Genomic DNA, 16,644 nt, shown 5'->3' with positions numbered 1-16,644 from the left:
ACTCGTCACGCGTTTGTTGAAGAACAATTGGAGACTATCTTCTAATACAACACCACTCTTGAATTTTCAATATAATCTTTTTTATTTTATTATTATCATATCCACATATGGGATCAATTATCCAGTAAAATTGGTAATTTGTTTAGTTTGATTTTCGATTCCATTTTTAAAATAAAGAAATTATAAGAGATTCTAATAATCACTTTATTTCCAATTTCATCTTCAATTCAGATATTTCAAATATTTGACCTTCCAACCAAGAGATCATACTAATTGAGTCATAGAATTACACGTTATACTCTAATTTACTTTTTTTTTTAATTTTATTGTTTGTTTTTATACTTAAACACTTTGATCCGACTCAAAATATGTTATCTCCACTCAAGATTGTTAGCTCGCTATATCTCTGTCCAGATATTGTAGATGAGTTCTGAAGATGAAACAAGCACCTTAGCCTAGTCGGGTTTATCTGGCTAAAACCCTCCAACGCTCAAGTTAATTATGTTCGAGGTCAAAATATGCGAACTGGAGATATAATTGAGTTAGAAAGCATAGAAAAATGTTATTGCTTAAATGCGTCAGTTGTTAGTTATTTATAATGTTTACTTGTATGAATGAATTGGGCCACGTTGCATCATCCTGGAGCTTCTTATTCGCAAGCGTGTGGTGGGGATCGAATGGCTCATTTGGACTCGGGTTGCAAGTCTTTGAAGCGGATAGGGTTTGAGATCCCTGCCCAAGTTTATGTCACTAGAGTCCCACAGCTTTTTGGGTATTTCCACTTTTAAATTAATTTTTTTTTTGTCCTTTTCTAAGGGCGAAGTTGTACCTTCATTACAATCAACACATACATATTTAAAATTTAAATACAAGATCTCTCATAAGAAAATCTTATATCCGAACAGACAAGAATTGCACTGACAATACAGATTAGCTTGCTAAAAATGCTGCACTCATTTTTACTAGTGAAAGTTGTAATTTTTGCCCCCTCATCCCTTGTTGCTATTGTACATTGTGATGGAGCAGATCTACTAAACAAATCTACCAACTCAGATCAATTTTACAAGTTATGTTAGCCTATCTATTCCTACCCAATCAATCCTTGACATGTTTTATTTTATTTTTTTTGTGAGCCCATATAATCATTCAAGATCTCGGATTCGATTGAAATTTGACATATTAATAAATTATTTGAAAATATTATCAGTACTCCTGACAAATTCGATGAAGTTATATAATTTCTGGATAGAGGTAAAAAATTGTTAATTTTGTCTTTATTGTAAATATTTATAAATAAATAAATAATATCTAAAAGAAAATTCATATGAGTGGATGGAAAATTTTGAAAAAAATTTGTTGCATTGTTTATTTGTAATATTTACAAGGATATTTTGGTCAGTATACCACAAATAAAATAAAAACCTAACACACTATAGCAAAAATGAAATTTATTTCTTACACCATGATTCACTACGACTTAAAAATCATAGGATATCAATACTATCTAGGACAATCAGACAAGACCGCTGCAAAACTAAAATTTTGACAGCGGCTAATCAACATTCACTATAGTTTTTTTCTGTGACTAAAATATTTTCCACAATTTTCAACTGTAACAAATGTTTTAACCTTGCAAAAACAACCGTTAATAGTCGTTGCGCAGCTCATGGTTCATTAGTATCCGCCATAATTTGTTACTTTTGATTACAGTAATTAATCATAGTGAAAAGTCATATTTCCTCTAGTGACGGAAACTAATAGATTGAACTAGTTATTAAACGGTTATTAAAATAAAAAAAAAAAACAGATAATTTTTTGAATGATGAGGGGATATTTATAATTATACGAAATTTCAGGAAGCTTATTGTAATTTATTTTAAATGATTTTAATCTTATCCTAAAAGGTAAACATGGCCTTAGACTCTAGTAGCTGACAAGTTTTAATATGTTTAATTGAGGAGCGTGAAAATTAAACGTGACGAGTGGGTTAATTTGAAGCTCATGAACAACACGAATAGTATAAGCATCGTGTCCTTTATCACACACGCACTTTGAAAAATTCATCCAAATTCTAAAGGTCAAATCGTATGATCTTGAATCCAACGCCCCAGATGATTAGATGTTCAAATTTCTCCCCAAGATTCATGAACAAAGAAAGGACAATAGGTCAAAGGCAGATAAGAGGGTTGATTGGATAAACTCCCTTTTGAAACTTCCATTCATTTCATCACTACTGACACATACAATTTCATTCCCTCATAAATCAAACCCGAATCTTTGTTTTTCCATATATGAATCAATCTTGATCAACTACCCTCATCAAAATTAATGGTTTTCATCCAAAAATGACACTGAAATTCATCCAAGAACTGAACTTCCGGCTGTCGGAGCACCCATCCGTCGTCTACTTCCGGTGGAGCCCCACCCAATCATGGGGCTCAACTTGGATTTTCCTCATCACCTCCATCTCCGCTTACATTGCCGTCTCCGTCACCCTCCACGTCTTCCTCCTCCTCCTCCGCCGCCGTAAGCCCGTCCCACTAGGCCCTATTCCCGCCCTCCACAGCCTGGCCATGGCCCTACTCTCCGCCACCATCTTCGCCGGGATCCTCTCCTCCTCCGTGGCGGAAATCCGCGACACCCGGTGGTTCTGGCGGCGGTCCAAAACCCCTTTTCAGTGGCTCCTCTGCTTCCCCCTCGGCACCCGCCCCTCCGGCCGCGTGTTCTTCTGGTCCTACGTGTTCTACCTATCCCGCTTCCTCCATATCTTCAGAACCTTCTTCACAATCCTCAGACACCCGCAGAAGCTCCCCCATTTTCAGATTTTCAACCACTCCATCCTCATCTGCATGTCGTTCCTCTGGCTCGAGTTCTCGCAGTCTTTCCAGGTTCTTGCGATCCTCTCCATGACTCTGGTCTTCGCGACGGTTTACGGATACAGATTCGCGACGGATGTTGGACTGCAGAAAAGCTCCAGATTCCCGCTTGTGATGCTCTGCCAGATTATTCTGGTGGTGACGAATTTGGGGTGGCATGTTGGGGTTCTCGTCCTCCATTTCTTGAAAGGCGGGTGCAATGGAATGGGGGCCTGGGTGTTCAACACCGTGCTCAACAGCTTTGTGCTTCTGCTTGTGCTCAACTTTTATGTCAAGAAGTGCTTAAGTGAGAGAGACTTTGCTGCTTCTGGAGTTGAAGGAAAAGCTGCAGCTTCAGAAATAAGCTATAAGCTGCTGACGAGCTCCGATCGATTGTGAGGAAATGGGATTAATTCTTGAGTTTGTGCTAGATTTTTTTAATTAAATATTGTGATTTCTGCTTCTTAATCTTGTTGTTTTAAGCTGGAAGTCTGTAAATACAGACAGCGGCTTTTGGATTAATCCAGCTATCTTTAAGTTGTTTAATGGAGGATATTGTTCAACTCAGAGAGGAATATGGGAAATTACTTAATTTTTAGAAAAAACAGAAGGGTAAATTGCTACATTTTAAAAAACATGTGGAGATAAATTGCTAATTTTTTTCATAAAAAGATAATTTGCATATTTACAATATCACATAAAATAAAATTACATTTTTTTTCATTATCCAACTAACTATAATGTCGATTGGATTTTACTCAAATTATGAACTCGATGAATGAGATGGTTATGCAAAAGTATATCTATTTTTATGTAATAAATTGTAATTGTATATTAAAAAGAAAGGGTGACACTAAACTTCTAGAACCTAGAAAATAATCATTGGGTGTAAATGTGTTGTCTGGCCGCCGGCTTCTACACTTGAATATGAACGATTCAATTTTAGTCTTGGTCGCCAAATAGACAGCTGATTTTGATATAGATTAGAAGCTTCCAAAATGCATGGAAGTCGTGCTTTCACTATAAATTATTGTTCATGCGTAAATACATACGTTTTCACCTACTCTCTCCCTCATACGTACATATAGTATATATAACTATATTAATATAAAAAAAAGTACTTTCTATATTCATAAACGGCAACTAATAATATCACCGTATTAATTTTTTGTAAAGTTAAAAAACACCCTTCAATCTGTAAGATAACTAATTTACTCACCTTTTGAATTTTATATTAATTTATAAATTAGTATAATAAGTTTAATTTTCGTATTGCAATAATAACCATAAAAGCCATCAAACTATTAGAATTTAAAATTATATAAATAGATAATTTTGCTTTGGAATTGGGGGGTCATTTATATGAAAAATAAAGTGAAATAAAAACAAAACTATAAGTGCGTTTTTGTTTATTAGATATTAAGGTTAGAGAGTTTGGAGATGTTTAAAAAAAAATGGGAGAAGTTAACTTTTCTTTTTAAGGAGTTTATTATAAAATTTAAAATATTTTATTTTAAAAAATTGTCACACAATTTTTAAGAATTTATAAGTTTTCAAATATTTTATAAGATAATTTTGAGGAATTATAGTTCAAACAAATATCCTCTTAAGCCGTCTGCTTTCTGTAGCGCAGGGCATGCTGTTGTTCATCTCTATAGACCTGTAAAAAGGCTACCAATGAGGATGTAAAGTTAGATTATTTAATAAAGGGATAATTACACTTTTTTCCCTTGAGATTTAGTGTATTTACACGTAAATTTCATATTGTTTGAAAATTTATATCTAACACCCCTAAGGTTTGCGTTTGTCTAATAAATAAGTCCAGCCTGCTTTTGTCTAATAAATAAATCCAATCGTTAGTCATAATTCGCCAAATTGATATAATAAAAAAACTGAATGAAAATTGATATTTACATTCTATTAATTTATTACTGATCTATTGCAAGTTAAATAAAAAATTTTATGACTAAATTACCCCCATTCATCTTCACGCATTAATGTATGTGAGGAAATATATCTTCGCTGTTATAAAAGGGTAGTTTAGTTAAAAAAAAATTATTTGACCTTCAGTAAGTAACAAGTCAACCGAAGGTAAATATCTATTTTCATTAAGTTTTTTTTGTTAATATCAATAAATTTGATGAATTTTGACTAACAGATGGACTTATTTGTTGGACGAAAGCCAACCTTAAGGGTGCTAGATGTAATTTCGCAAATCATGGGGGGTTTACATGTAATTGCACAAACCTTAAGAGAGGAGAGTATAATCATCCCTTTAATAAAGATGGTGACAAAAAACCTTAAGGGAGGAGAGTATTAAATTTATATAAAATGGTGACAAAAAAAGATGAATGAAAATTAAAAAAATATATATCATAAGATAATGTGTGAGTGAAAATGTTAGATAAAAATAAATTAATAAAAAATCAGACCAAAAAAGAGAGAGACACCAAAAAGGTAATCGCCCTTAATATATAATATAAATTATATGCACATAAGTACGACATACCATAACGATTAATATATATATATATATATATATTAACAATAAAATGTCAACAAGTCAATGGTATTTTATTTTCAGAGATTAATAATATTTTCTCCTATTAATATTCAACCAAAGTGGTGTATCCATAATATATGTTTGAATGCTTTGAATTATTTATATTATCACTGATTTGTGATCATATACTAAAATAAATTATAACGGGATTGGTTCATATTATACGTCATGATATACGTCATTAATATTTAGACTAAATGTGTGTAAGCAGCATATGTTCAAATGTCCTATTTTGAAATGTAACATCATGAGTTTGATGAAAGTGAGTATTAGAATATTTGGATTGTCGGTTTTTATTTTATCTTTTGTTAGTTAGATAATAAATAATATAATAATCATAGGACATATGTAAGGCATAAAAGAAGAATATACTCTTAAAATATGTCATTGTAATCTCCTAATCCATATAAATTTGAGTCTGATAATGTCTTAAAATATTGGTACTTGTCAATGTCTAAATCAAACCAAATACCACTCCTGACCTCAATTTCGTTGAATACCCGCTTCTTTGAATAAACAGCATAATGATTTGGAAAATACCGTCATTTTCGTATTTCTTTGGATCCTCTGCTTGGGCAGTTTGTGTGTATCAAATATGAATCATAGCTGTCTCTCCATCAGGTACAAGTGAATTTCTTCATGGTTTTCCGCGATTTGGTTGTTGGGTGATTATGATTTGGTATTGAATCAGAGATGATGTGATGGTTGTTTGGATTCGCATTGTGTTGACGAAAGTGGAATAGTTTTTAGGAATTCATGGCATCATAGATTGTTAGAAGCAAGTTCGGTCGTGATTTGGGTGCAGATGTGAGCAGCATGGTGTGTGGTTTTAATTAGCTATGGGTGCTGAGCAGCATTCCAAGGAAAGATGAAGATTTCAGTTGTTAGAGTTGATCCTGGTGAACACAAGATCGGAATTTGATGAATCAACGATGTTCAACCTTTGCCCATCTGTGGCTTGTTGTTTTTCCACAAGGAACTTGATGGATGAACTGGTCCTCCAAGCGTTTGAGATCGATACTTCTTCCAAATTGATATAAGGGTCCTGAGAAAAGAGAAGTAGATCGTTAGGCTTGTTGGGGTAGCCCCAGCTACGACCCTCCGATGCTTAAGTTAGTTAGGCTTGCTGGGATAGCCCCCAGCTAAAAACTTCCAACGCTTAAGTCAGTGTCTAGTATCAAGGTCGTGAAGCAAGTTGCTGGCGAGCTAACGAGCCTGAAAGACCAAAAGTATAAAGTAATAGAAATGGCATACCATAAATGCACTAATTATGGAGTATTTATAGTGTAAGACTAAGGGTCTTGTTAGTCCAATAGGCGTCTTCAGCGTGTCCTGTCTTGTTCTGTCTCTTAAACTATGACATAAAGCTCTATATCTTTAATGTATGGCGAAGAAAAGTGCACAAAAATATCAAACTTGATGCACGTGTTGCTCTGAAACACAAGGGGATTCCACGAGGGGCTCCTTTGATGCAGGTCTGTGTATCCTCATTTATAATTCTTGTCAGAAATTACTACTACTCATGACCTCAATGTGCATTAAATCGATAAACCCTACTCTTGACTATCCATTCTGTCTTAGATTATACCACTTCACCAACGGACCCGCAAAACTCTTTGTAGGGTGTGTGTAAATGGGTCTAAAGTAGAGATTCTTAGGTGGCTGTTCTCATATCCTTTGTGCTTTTCATTTTTTGATATGCTAATGATTCTTGCTAGAATTTCAAAAGCCCATATTCCTCAGCTAATTAGTTTCGTTGTGTGATGAGGTTACCATATTTCAATCTGAATCTAAACATTTTATCTATGTTATTTGTGAACATATTTGTATACACTATTCTATAACTATGAGCATCACATATTTATATTTCTTAATTTTTTTTTCTAAAAGACAAAAAAATATGTATAAAAGAAGTCATTTAAAATGTTAAATTGGTATACTAACATAGTTTTATCTATTTTAAATTAATAGAAAAAAAAAAGGCATATATAAGAACAAAGACTAAAAGTGTGCAATTGAGTTCACATGGGTTAATAACTATTCTACTTCATTAGCTTTTTAATTATTTCTTGATAATATATGAAAAGAAAATGGTTTGATAATTCTAACTAAAAACAATCTAACCAAAAAAGCAGTAGAAAAGATAATTATAGTTATTCAATGTATAATTTATTGAATACAATAGTAATATGTGGAATCTAATTTTATATTAAATTAATAACTTAGATGTTATTCCCATGATAAATTATGAATATATAATAATAAATCAAGTATTTACTTTGAATATTTTGTTTTTATTTCATACACATCTATATACACATCATAGAGGTTTTTAACAATTTTGTCAAAATATTACATTGATATTTTGACATAATATTATCTTTTAGGAAAACTTATCAATGAAAATTATCAAAATATCAATGAATATATGCACATCTTTTATGAAAATTATGTCAAATATCAATATAATTTTTCTAAAGCAAAACGAATTTAATAAATTAAGGTAAAATGTAGATATACAAATTTTAACAAGGATCGATCTCATAATCTTACTATCATAAATAATTAATTTTATATCCAAATCAATTAAAAATAAATGTTATTTTTCCTATCTTACACTATGTATATCGCTCAACATTTTTGAATTTTAAATTTCTTAATAATATTTAAAATTTATTTCTCAATTCTCTAGAAAAGATGAAGAGAAATGTCACATGGGAGTTGTTTGTGCGTGTATATTACTACTACCCCCAAGTAAATTCATGTAATTTTTGGATTAGCCTTTACACTGAGTTGAGGAGTCTTGAAGAAGTGGAAATCCAAAACAAGAACAAGGATGAGTGGATTTAGTCTAGTTCAAGTGCATAGTTGCCTTTCCTCATCCAAAACCCTATCCCTTCCCTCTTTCTTTCTTCATCGTGTCTTCCCATGCTGTCTTATTGTCCTTGCCCTATATCTCTCCGTTTTTCAACCCTTCGAACAATTTCACTCTTCTATTCAAAACAATACTCATCTAACTCACTAATTCCCAGTCCCGAAAGCCCCATAACTGAAAATTCAAGAACAAGATGAGATCTATGAATCTTGTGGATTCATGGGTTCAAACTTGCTCCATTTTCAAGCAACCAATTCACTGTGAATCCTTCATTGGCTTCATCCACCAACCAAGAATCAAACCCCATTTTCTGAAATCGAGAAAGCCCATTTCTTCTTTCAGCGTATCAGCCATCATAACCGAAGAAGAACCCAAGATTGAGGCCGGGAAAGAGAAACCCTCTTTCAACTTCAACGCCTACGTCGTCGAAAAGGCTAATTTTGTGAACAAAGCCTTGGACGACGCGGTTTCCGTGAAGAACCCCCCAATGATCCACGAAGCCATGAGGTACTCGTTGTTGGCGGGCGGGAAGAGGGTCCGACCCATGCTGTGCATTGCCGCCTGCGAGGTGGTCGGCGGCAACCAGTCCGCAGCCGTCCCGGCCGCCTGTGCAGTGGAGATGATCCACACCATGTCCCTTATCCATGACGATTTGCCGTGTATGGACAATGACGACCTCCGCCGCGGGAAGCCCACCAATCACAAGGTGTTTGGCGAGGATGTAGCGGTGCTGGCAGGTGAAAATCGGTGCAATTTCTTTTATGCCTCTATTTATTCAGAAAGATTTAGGAGTAAAGCTCTTAAGCAAATCTAATTACCTCACCCACTGACTCTGTTCCTGCCGGCAGGGGATTCCTTGCTGGCCTTTGCATTTGAGTTCATTGCCACGGCCACCACCGGGGTGGCGCCGAAAAGGGTTCTAGCGGCGGTGGGGGAGTTGGCTAAGGCCATAGGGACGGAGGGGCTGGTGGCGGGGCAGGTGGTGGATTTGAGTTGCACTGGGAATAATGCAAATGTGGGCTTGGATACCTTAGAATTCATACACATACACAAGACTGCTGCATTACTGGAGGCTTCTGTAGTATTGGGGGCAATTTTAGGGGGAGGAAGTGATGAACAAGTAGAGAAACTGAGGACATTTGCTAGGAAAATTGGGTTGCTCTTCCAAGTGGTGGATGATATATTAGACGTGACGAAATCATCAGAGGAATTGGGGAAAACGGCGGGGAAAGATTTGGCAGCGAATAAAACGACATACCCAAAACTGTTGGGACTTGAGAAAGCCAGGGAGTTTGCTGGGAAGCTGAATGAGGAGGCTAAGGAGCAGCTGGCGGATTTTGATGGGGGCAAGGCCGCACCGTTGGTGGCATTGGCTGACTACATTGCTCATAGGCAGAACTAGAAGTTTGTGCTGGAAACAGAGCAAAGCTTTGATGAGATTGGTGTTGTTGTAAGAGATTCTTGGAGTTTCAAATGTGTTATATATAGATTGTATAAATGGAATGGTTCTTCAGGGTGAAACACCACATGGTATTATGCTAAATTCTGTAGGAATTTTACTTTCTTTTGATTGCATTAGTTGAATTCTTGACAGAAGTAGGATGGAATGTGGTGCTGTTTTGAACAATTTTAATGTGATACAGCCCTTCTCTGAGTTTTAACTGTGATTTCTTGATGTGATTAGTTTTGAGCATACTCTGCTTCTGGTATTGTAAGAACTCAAAAACAGCAGAAATAGTGCTACCTTCTGTTGATATTATGGCACTGATTGTTTCTTTCCATGGACGGAAATTCAGATCATAGTCTGGACGGAAAAGGGATCTGAAAGTGATGCTTTTTTTCTTTTTGTGTTATATAAATTGATGAGAATTAGGTCCAAATTTGGAGTAGTTTTCTTTTAATTGTCAAAGTATTTTCAATGAAATGGCTTCTCCTCATCTTTTACTATTTTGGAAATCAAAGTCCTGTTGACATAGATAAAAATTCAAATATGTGAAATATGATAATAATGGCTCCACTGGGACAATCTCTCTCAGAATGGGGGGAAAAATTACAAAAAGAAAATTCCGCCGTTGCCGGGGATCGAACCCGGGTCGCCCGCGTGACAGGCGGGAATACTCACCACTATACTACAACGACTTCTTGTTTAAAATCTATTATTCAATTTTAATGATATATTTGGAAAAAATAAGGTAGACTGTGGAGCATTGGAAAAATGAGAAAATTAGTTTAAGGGATCATAACTTGTATTTAAATCTTCTGACTTTTTAGGAATAAAAGGGCATTTATTTTGTCAATTAAAATTAGTTACTGTACACTGTCCCACGTAATTATAATAGCGCTAGTAATCCCCCTACCTTTCATACTCAATCCTATGCAAAATTAAAATTTTAATATTATAGGCTTATTTCATTAAATAGAAGAAAATAAATAACATATCAAAATTTATAATAATTAATCTTAAATATGCCGCATCAACACAAAAAGCATTCATAGTAAATTAAGTTTAAAGAATAACGGAAAAATAAATATAATGGACAGTATTTTTCACATAAATACATTTTGCTTACTAATATAATTTGCTAATTCTTTTTTCACATGCGATGTTTATTCATAAAGTAAATTGCATTTACCTCAATAAATAAAATACGAAATCAAATATTTTTATAAATGAATTCAAGAGCCAACAAAAATAAGAATCCATCCCCTACAAACGCAAGAAACACCTAGATCAAAAACCAAGAAACACACTCACAATGAGCTGACAAACCCAGACCACAATCACTGAACACGAAATCTTAAAAACTCCGTTAGAACTACTAGCTTCCTCCGCCAGTTCAGTTGCATAATAAACTTCCATGCCATTCAGCAACGGCGGCAACACCGTCCCGTTCGCCGGAGAAATCGTTACGTTCACCGTGCCTTGGACCAGAACCGGATACAGCGTCACCACGTCACCTGATATCAACCCTTCAAGCTTAACATTTCTCCTCATGACACCGTCGATGTAAACATCCATATTCCTCGTACCACTTTGGTTTTCTGGCGGTCCGTCGACGATGCGGTTCTGGTAGAAGTATAGTACGATGTAGGCGGACTGAGGAGTGGTGGTAGGAAAGTTGACGGGCACGTAGATTGATTGTGAAGCGTTTGCTGGGGATATTGCTGTGTTGATGACGGAGTTAGGAGGCCGGTTTTCGTAGGCTGATCCGGAGCATGCGGTGGCGTCAAAGCTGAGATTCTTGTGGCCTGGCATTGGTTGTGGTGTCCAGTAACGGTTTAGCCGTTCTTCGCAGAGATCTGCCAAGCCTGACCATGGCCTGCAAGTAGTTCATGAGTTGTTGGAAGAAATAATTGTGTTGTCTAAGAATGATCAATTAGATTATAAAAATTCGTAGTAAATAATGATTGACAAGAACCATATAAAGATTTTTAGTCCTAATTTTTATTAGCCTGGCTAAAAATCATGGCATATGTGTTTGTCATAATTTTTAGTCATAGCAAATATGTTTGTTATGGTGGATAAACTTTTGTATCAATTTTATTTAAACATAATTAATAATAATTATTTATCACTTTTTTTATTTTTATTTTTGGTTCAAAACCATTAAACTATAGGTAACAGTAAATTCTCTTCTAGTATCTCCATGCAAATTTGGAAACGTGTGTTTGAACTGAAAACTTTCCTACATAAGGAATATGTGATGTCAATTAGATCAATTAGTTGTTATTCACGACTATTTTTCTTAAAAAGAATCCAACTACCCAATAATTAGACTATATTCAACCAAACTAAAGCTATATCCCAGAATTTTTCTTAATAAATCACAATTCCAAGACAAAAAAGTTTAAAAAAAAAGGACAATAAAGGCACATAATTAGCATACTTACTCTACGACCTCATCATGACCCCCAAAATTGAGCCTGGCAACAAGATGATAAGCCGTCCCATTTCTCATCATCCCATACACAGTATGATTATGCGTCTCATCCTCATTCAGATAAGTTGCTTCCAGAGAAGAAATGAACGGCGTCCCGCCGGATTCTTTCCTCCCCATCAAGCACACTGATATGTTATCGTTCTTGGGCGCATACACAAGCTCGTGGAAAACAGGCCCTTCCGTCGACGCGGATGAGTTCACCGTCTCCCAGAGCTGGCCGCCGAGAAAGAGGTCGAACACCGGAGGCTGTGATTTGCCGTCGTAGTTGCCGTAGTAAAAACCAGCCCGGAATATGTATTTTTGGGTGTTGCTTAGTTGCAATCTGTAGCAGTTCATGTGTTCTCCGTGTGGGAAGTATCGTAATGTGGTCATGATTTGAGGGACATTGGGCGATGAAGTGATTTGCTTGGTTTTGCCTGGATCTATGAAGAAGCTGTCGGGAAACCATATCTGGTTGTTGTAATGTTCGGTTGTCTTGCCTGTCAATCCGCAGTCTATGAGCAAGACGTAATTTAGGATGACTGCGCGCAAAAGGAATTTGGAACATTGGATATAATTAGTTCAAAGTATATATCAATCTCACTGTTAGAAAATATTTTACAAAATTTCAAAAAGTATATAAAACTATCCATAATGATTTTATTCTGTTTACCACAAACCAAATTCAAATCAGAGCTCGATAAGAATTCAAACATGCTTGAAGAATATTATGTTCGATTCGACTCAAATCAGGCCATTTACACGTTTATACTCAGAGCAGAGGGCACTTACATGGAAAGGAAGCGGCATGGGCCCCGACCGCCGATACGAGAAGCAAAACAGCAACCAACTTTTCCATTTCCAGACACAACAAATGTAATGGCTCAAGACCCCAACTCAAAAGAGAGACAGCATATGATTTATGTCCGTATATGTATAGTTTGTGCGAAATTGATACAATCCCTGCAAATATTATTTATTGATGTTTTTAATTGCATGCAGGCCGCCATTAAAAATTAGATGATGTCGTTTATGAAATTACAAGCGCATATGTACAGAAGATCGATCCTACGTCCAGGACTGTGATGATCCTAATTACAGGTTTTTAGATTAATGACAATTGGCAGGTAGCCTTGAACGGCTGATTGATTGCCTCTGCTTTGTTTCCCCATTCTTCTTCTTCTGTATTCTAAGGGATTAATAGGAGAAATTTTAATCTAAATTGAGTTTGGTCAATTCTAAATTAAATAATTTGATAAATATAATATTATTTATTGTGTGATCGGTGTACAGTTCAGAAAAAATGACCAACCACATATGATAAGTGGATCACACTTGTTGTGCGATTGATTTGGTTCGACCAAACTTGATTTTGGAAACAACTAAAATCACCACTTGATATTTTGTTCTTAATATTGTATTTTCTTGTTGTGTATAAAGAATATATATAATTATCTCGTACAACATGAACATTAAATCATTTATGGCACTAATTGAAGGCGTGCAATGGGTCGGGGCAGCCTACACTCGATGCGGATCAGTCCTAAAAAAATCTTATTTTAGGATCTGTTCAATATTATTTATTACTAATCTTGGGTTGGTTCAGGGTCTTAAAGTGAGCCCTTATTAGATTCTTCTTTTAATCCAAAATCGATCCCTAAAATCGGTCAATTTTAAATTCTAAGTCGGTATAAATTAGACCAAACTCAATCTAAATATGCTTGTTTATTTTTTAAAAAAATTACTTGAGCTGAGTTGGTTTGTGCTCAACCCAAACGATTGAATAAAAAAAATAAAAGAAAGAAAGAAAGAAGATTGTGTTGGCTAGTCTGGACACCTGGTCCCAACAGACACAAGGGAATTTTTAAGGAGGAAAGAAAATTCTTTCTCTAACTACTACAAAACAAATAATAATTATTATTAGCTATAATATTAATGATTATGACTAAAAATTATGATAAATTACTGGTATTAATTATGGGTAAATAAAATTGATATAAAAAATTAGTTTTTTCCTCATGGAAAGATAACTTAGCCATAATCAAAACATTCAACACGATTTTTAGTCATGACAAATATTTTAATCATTATTGCAAAAACGGCCAACAACTATTGCGTGACTGTAATTAATAATTATTTATTATTAATTATGATAATAAATTATTGTTAAATGTTATAATTCTCCTAGTGAACGGTACTTATCCCCATCCCCTTCTTCTCCGAGGCCTTCCCCAAACCTCCTATAATATTTACTACAAAGTCAATTCTCAAATAATTTTTGGCAATGTAATGTTCTTTAAGACGCTTTGTTAAATTTATTTATTTATTTTATTATCCGTTCGACATGTGTATTATTATATTCAATTAATAAAATCGAGGTATTTTTTTGAACTCTAAATAACTTCAGTTTATGATTGTCTTATAAAATACATAAATAATTAATTAAAATTAAATAAAAGTTGTGATAATAAATTTATAATTTAAAAACAAACAAGGTAGAACTACTAATGAACTTAGATAAAAATTTGACTAATAAACTAATAAAAAAATTATTGATGCAATAATTTACAAATTAATGAGTGAAGGTGGGACAAGTTTAGAAGTAGAAGAATAAAAAAAATAAAAATAAAAATTAGAGTTTCAAAAGTATAAGTATTTAAAAAATCTACTTGTATAATTAAATTAGATGACATTCTGCATATGTTAATAAAACTTATTAATCTAATAAGAAAAGAAAGAAACAAGCTGGCCCGGCCCGGTGGTATTCAGGCCTCGGGCCCAATTGCGACAACTTGAGAACCAGAACAGTCTCTCTCGGAATGGGGAAATAATTTTAAAAAGGAAGACGCCGTTGCCGGGGATCGAACCCGGGGTCACCCGCGTGACAGGCGGGAATACTCACCACTATACTACAACGACTTGTTGATCTCTTCATTAATCTGTGTTCAGTAAGATCTATTTGTCTATTATTGAAAATTGAGTTTTTATCTTAGTTTTCACTTCTTATACATATATATAATGTATTCAAGAGGATGTTTGGCTAAGCTTACAAGTTTTTAAATTTATTTTATAAAATGTTATAAATTTATAAGTTCTAATAAATTGTTTGGCTAATTTTTTTTTAAAAGAAGTTAAATATTTCAAAATAAAATTTTGGATGTTATAAATTCTTAAAAAAAAGTTAATTTTCTTAATATTTTTATAAAATTTTATAAGGTATATAAAATTAATATGTCATAATTAAGATAAAAAATATCCATGTTCATACATTCACACACTATCCTCACTCACTCACTCTCTCTATCTCTCTCTCTCTCTCTCTCTCTCTCACACACACACACACTCTCCTCTCTCTCTCTCTCTCACACACACACACATACTCTCTTCTCTCTCTCTTGTACATATAAACACGCACTCTTTCTCTTTCTAGGATTTAAAACAAAAATTACTGTTTAATTTTTTTAACATTCGAAAAAGAGAAAATACTCAATTATTTAATAATAAATTATTATAGTTAAATAAAAATAAGATTGATATTGATATTATATTTACTGAAATATATAAATTCAAGACATTATAAATTATACGACTAAAAATAATTATTGCATTAACAAAGAGAATATAAACTATGTATCCAAATTTAGGTAATAATTCGTTATTTTTTATTATAAAAAGATTATCTATTAAATTTTTATTTTGAATTAAACTAATATGTACTATTTATAAAGGCATTTTAAAAAATTTAAAGCAAAATATGTCAAGAAATAATAACTTATTTGATTCTAATAATTCCATGTCCATTTTAGTTATTTTACCAATAAAAGACCTTATTATGCCAAATATCCTATAAGATGTTTTCATATTTTATAAATTTAATATGTTATACTTTAAAATAAGATTGAATATTTTTATAAACTCCTAAAATGTAGCAGCTTATAAAATATTTTAAAAAACTCCTGCCAAAAACTATACTAAAAAGTGTAGGAGCTCCTGGGCAGGGGGCATGGGAAATTTAGATCGCCAGTGGATCAATCTGTCTCAGAATAGGAAAATAATATTTATTAAATAAAAATTAACAGTATTCGCCGTTGCCGGGGATCGAACCCAGGTCACCCGCGTGACAGGCGGGAATACTCACCACTATACTACAACGACTTGCTGGCTTCTACGTTAATCTTAATTAAAATTATCCGATCAATGGATTTGTCTAGGTTGAGCCAAAACCAGCCCCCTTCTTTTTTAAAAAAAAAAAAAATAATTTAATATTTGGGCTGAGCTTAGACCACATTCTATGGTTTAGGCTCAGTCCAAATAAGGAAAAAAGTAAATATGTTCAATTGGGTTTGGGTAGGTTTTGGTTCAACCATCAATCGAGGTTCATGAACTGGATCCAAATTTAAAAATAAATTTATTCGGGGTTTAGTTAAAGGC

The 16,644-nt window shown here is 34.0% G+C and overlaps 3 protein-coding genes and 3 non-coding genes across 6 annotated transcripts; 2 read left to right on the top strand and 4 right to left on the bottom strand.

The window, feature by feature from the left end:
- The first annotated feature begins 2,056 nt into the window (after positions 1-2,056).
- Positions 2,057-3,422, top strand: LOC105166181 (fatty acid elongase 3-like). Its single transcript, XM_011085436.3, has one exon. It carries the CDS (start codon positions 2,346-2,348, stop codon positions 3,252-3,254), a length of 909 nt encoding a protein of 302 aa, XP_011083738.1. The 5' UTR covers positions 2,057-2,345; the 3' UTR covers positions 3,255-3,422.
- Positions 3,423-8,228: 4,806 nt separating this feature from the next.
- On the top strand, positions 8,229-9,960 carry LOC105166180 (geranylgeranyl pyrophosphate synthase, chloroplastic). Its single transcript, XM_011085435.3, has 2 exons — positions 8,229-9,030; positions 9,142-9,960. Exons 1-2 carry the CDS (start codon positions 8,487-8,489, stop codon positions 9,693-9,695), a joined length of 1,098 nt encoding a protein of 365 aa, XP_011083737.1. The 5' UTR covers positions 8,229-8,486; the 3' UTR covers positions 9,696-9,960.
- Positions 9,961-10,360: 400 nt separating this feature from the next.
- Positions 10,361-10,432, bottom strand: TRNAD-GUC (transfer RNA aspartic acid (anticodon GUC)). Its single transcript has one exon. It is a non-coding gene; the product is annotated as a tRNA-Asp (tRNA).
- Positions 10,433-11,024: 592 nt separating this feature from the next.
- LOC105166299 (putative LRR receptor-like serine/threonine-protein kinase At1g07550) lies at positions 11,025-13,072 on the bottom strand. Its single transcript, XM_088882392.1, has 3 exons — positions 13,006-13,072; positions 12,185-12,713; positions 11,025-11,613 (listed from the first exon to the last, which is right to left on the bottom strand). Exons 1-3 carry the CDS (start codon positions 13,070-13,072, stop codon positions 11,025-11,027), a joined length of 1,185 nt encoding a protein of 394 aa, XP_088738518.1.
- Positions 13,073-15,059: 1,987 nt separating this feature from the next.
- Positions 15,060-15,132, bottom strand: TRNAD-GUC (transfer RNA aspartic acid (anticodon GUC)). Its single transcript has one exon. It is a non-coding gene; the product is annotated as a tRNA-Asp (tRNA).
- Positions 15,133-16,296: 1,164 nt separating this feature from the next.
- Positions 16,297-16,368, bottom strand: TRNAD-GUC (transfer RNA aspartic acid (anticodon GUC)). The gene has a single exon. It is a non-coding gene; the product is annotated as a tRNA-Asp (tRNA).
- Positions 16,369-16,644: the final 276 nt, after the last annotated feature.

Source organism: Sesamum indicum, linkage group LG7 (assembly GCF_026168435.1).
Source record: "Sesamum indicum cultivar Baizhima isolate 11 linkage group LG7, ASM2616843v1, whole genome shotgun sequence".
NCBI classification, from domain to species: domain Eukaryota; kingdom Viridiplantae; phylum Streptophyta; class Magnoliopsida; order Lamiales; family Pedaliaceae; genus Sesamum; species Sesamum indicum.
The sequence above is the reverse complement of the archived record's forward strand: the minus strand, read 5'-3'. Positions and strand labels throughout refer to the sequence as shown.

Bases quoted from the DNA above. Each gene is read 5' to 3' on its own strand.
- LOC105166181 (XM_011085436.3), top strand. From the start codon at position 2,346: ATGACACTGAAATTCATCCAAGAACTGAACTTCCGGCTGTCGGAGCAC.
- LOC105166180 (XM_011085435.3), top strand. From the start codon at position 8,487: ATGAGATCTATGAATCTTGTGGATTCATGGGTTCAAACTTGCTCCATT. The intron at 9,031-9,141 runs GTGAAAATCGGT...TCCTGCCGGCAG, and splicing joins GGATGTAGCGGTGCTGGCAG to GGGATTCCTTGCTGGCCTTT.
- LOC105166299 (XM_088882392.1), bottom strand. From the start codon at position 13,072: ATGGAAAAGTTGGTTGCTGTTTTGCTTCTCGTATCGGCGGTCGGGGCC. The intron at 12,714-13,005 runs GTAAGTGCCCTC...GCGGATTGACAG, and splicing joins CCATGCCGCTTCCTTTCCAT to GCAAGACAACCGAACATTAC. The intron at 11,614-12,184 runs GTAAGTATGCTA...AACTACTTGCAG, and splicing joins GGTCATGATGAGGTCGTAGA to GCCATGGTCAGGCTTGGCAG.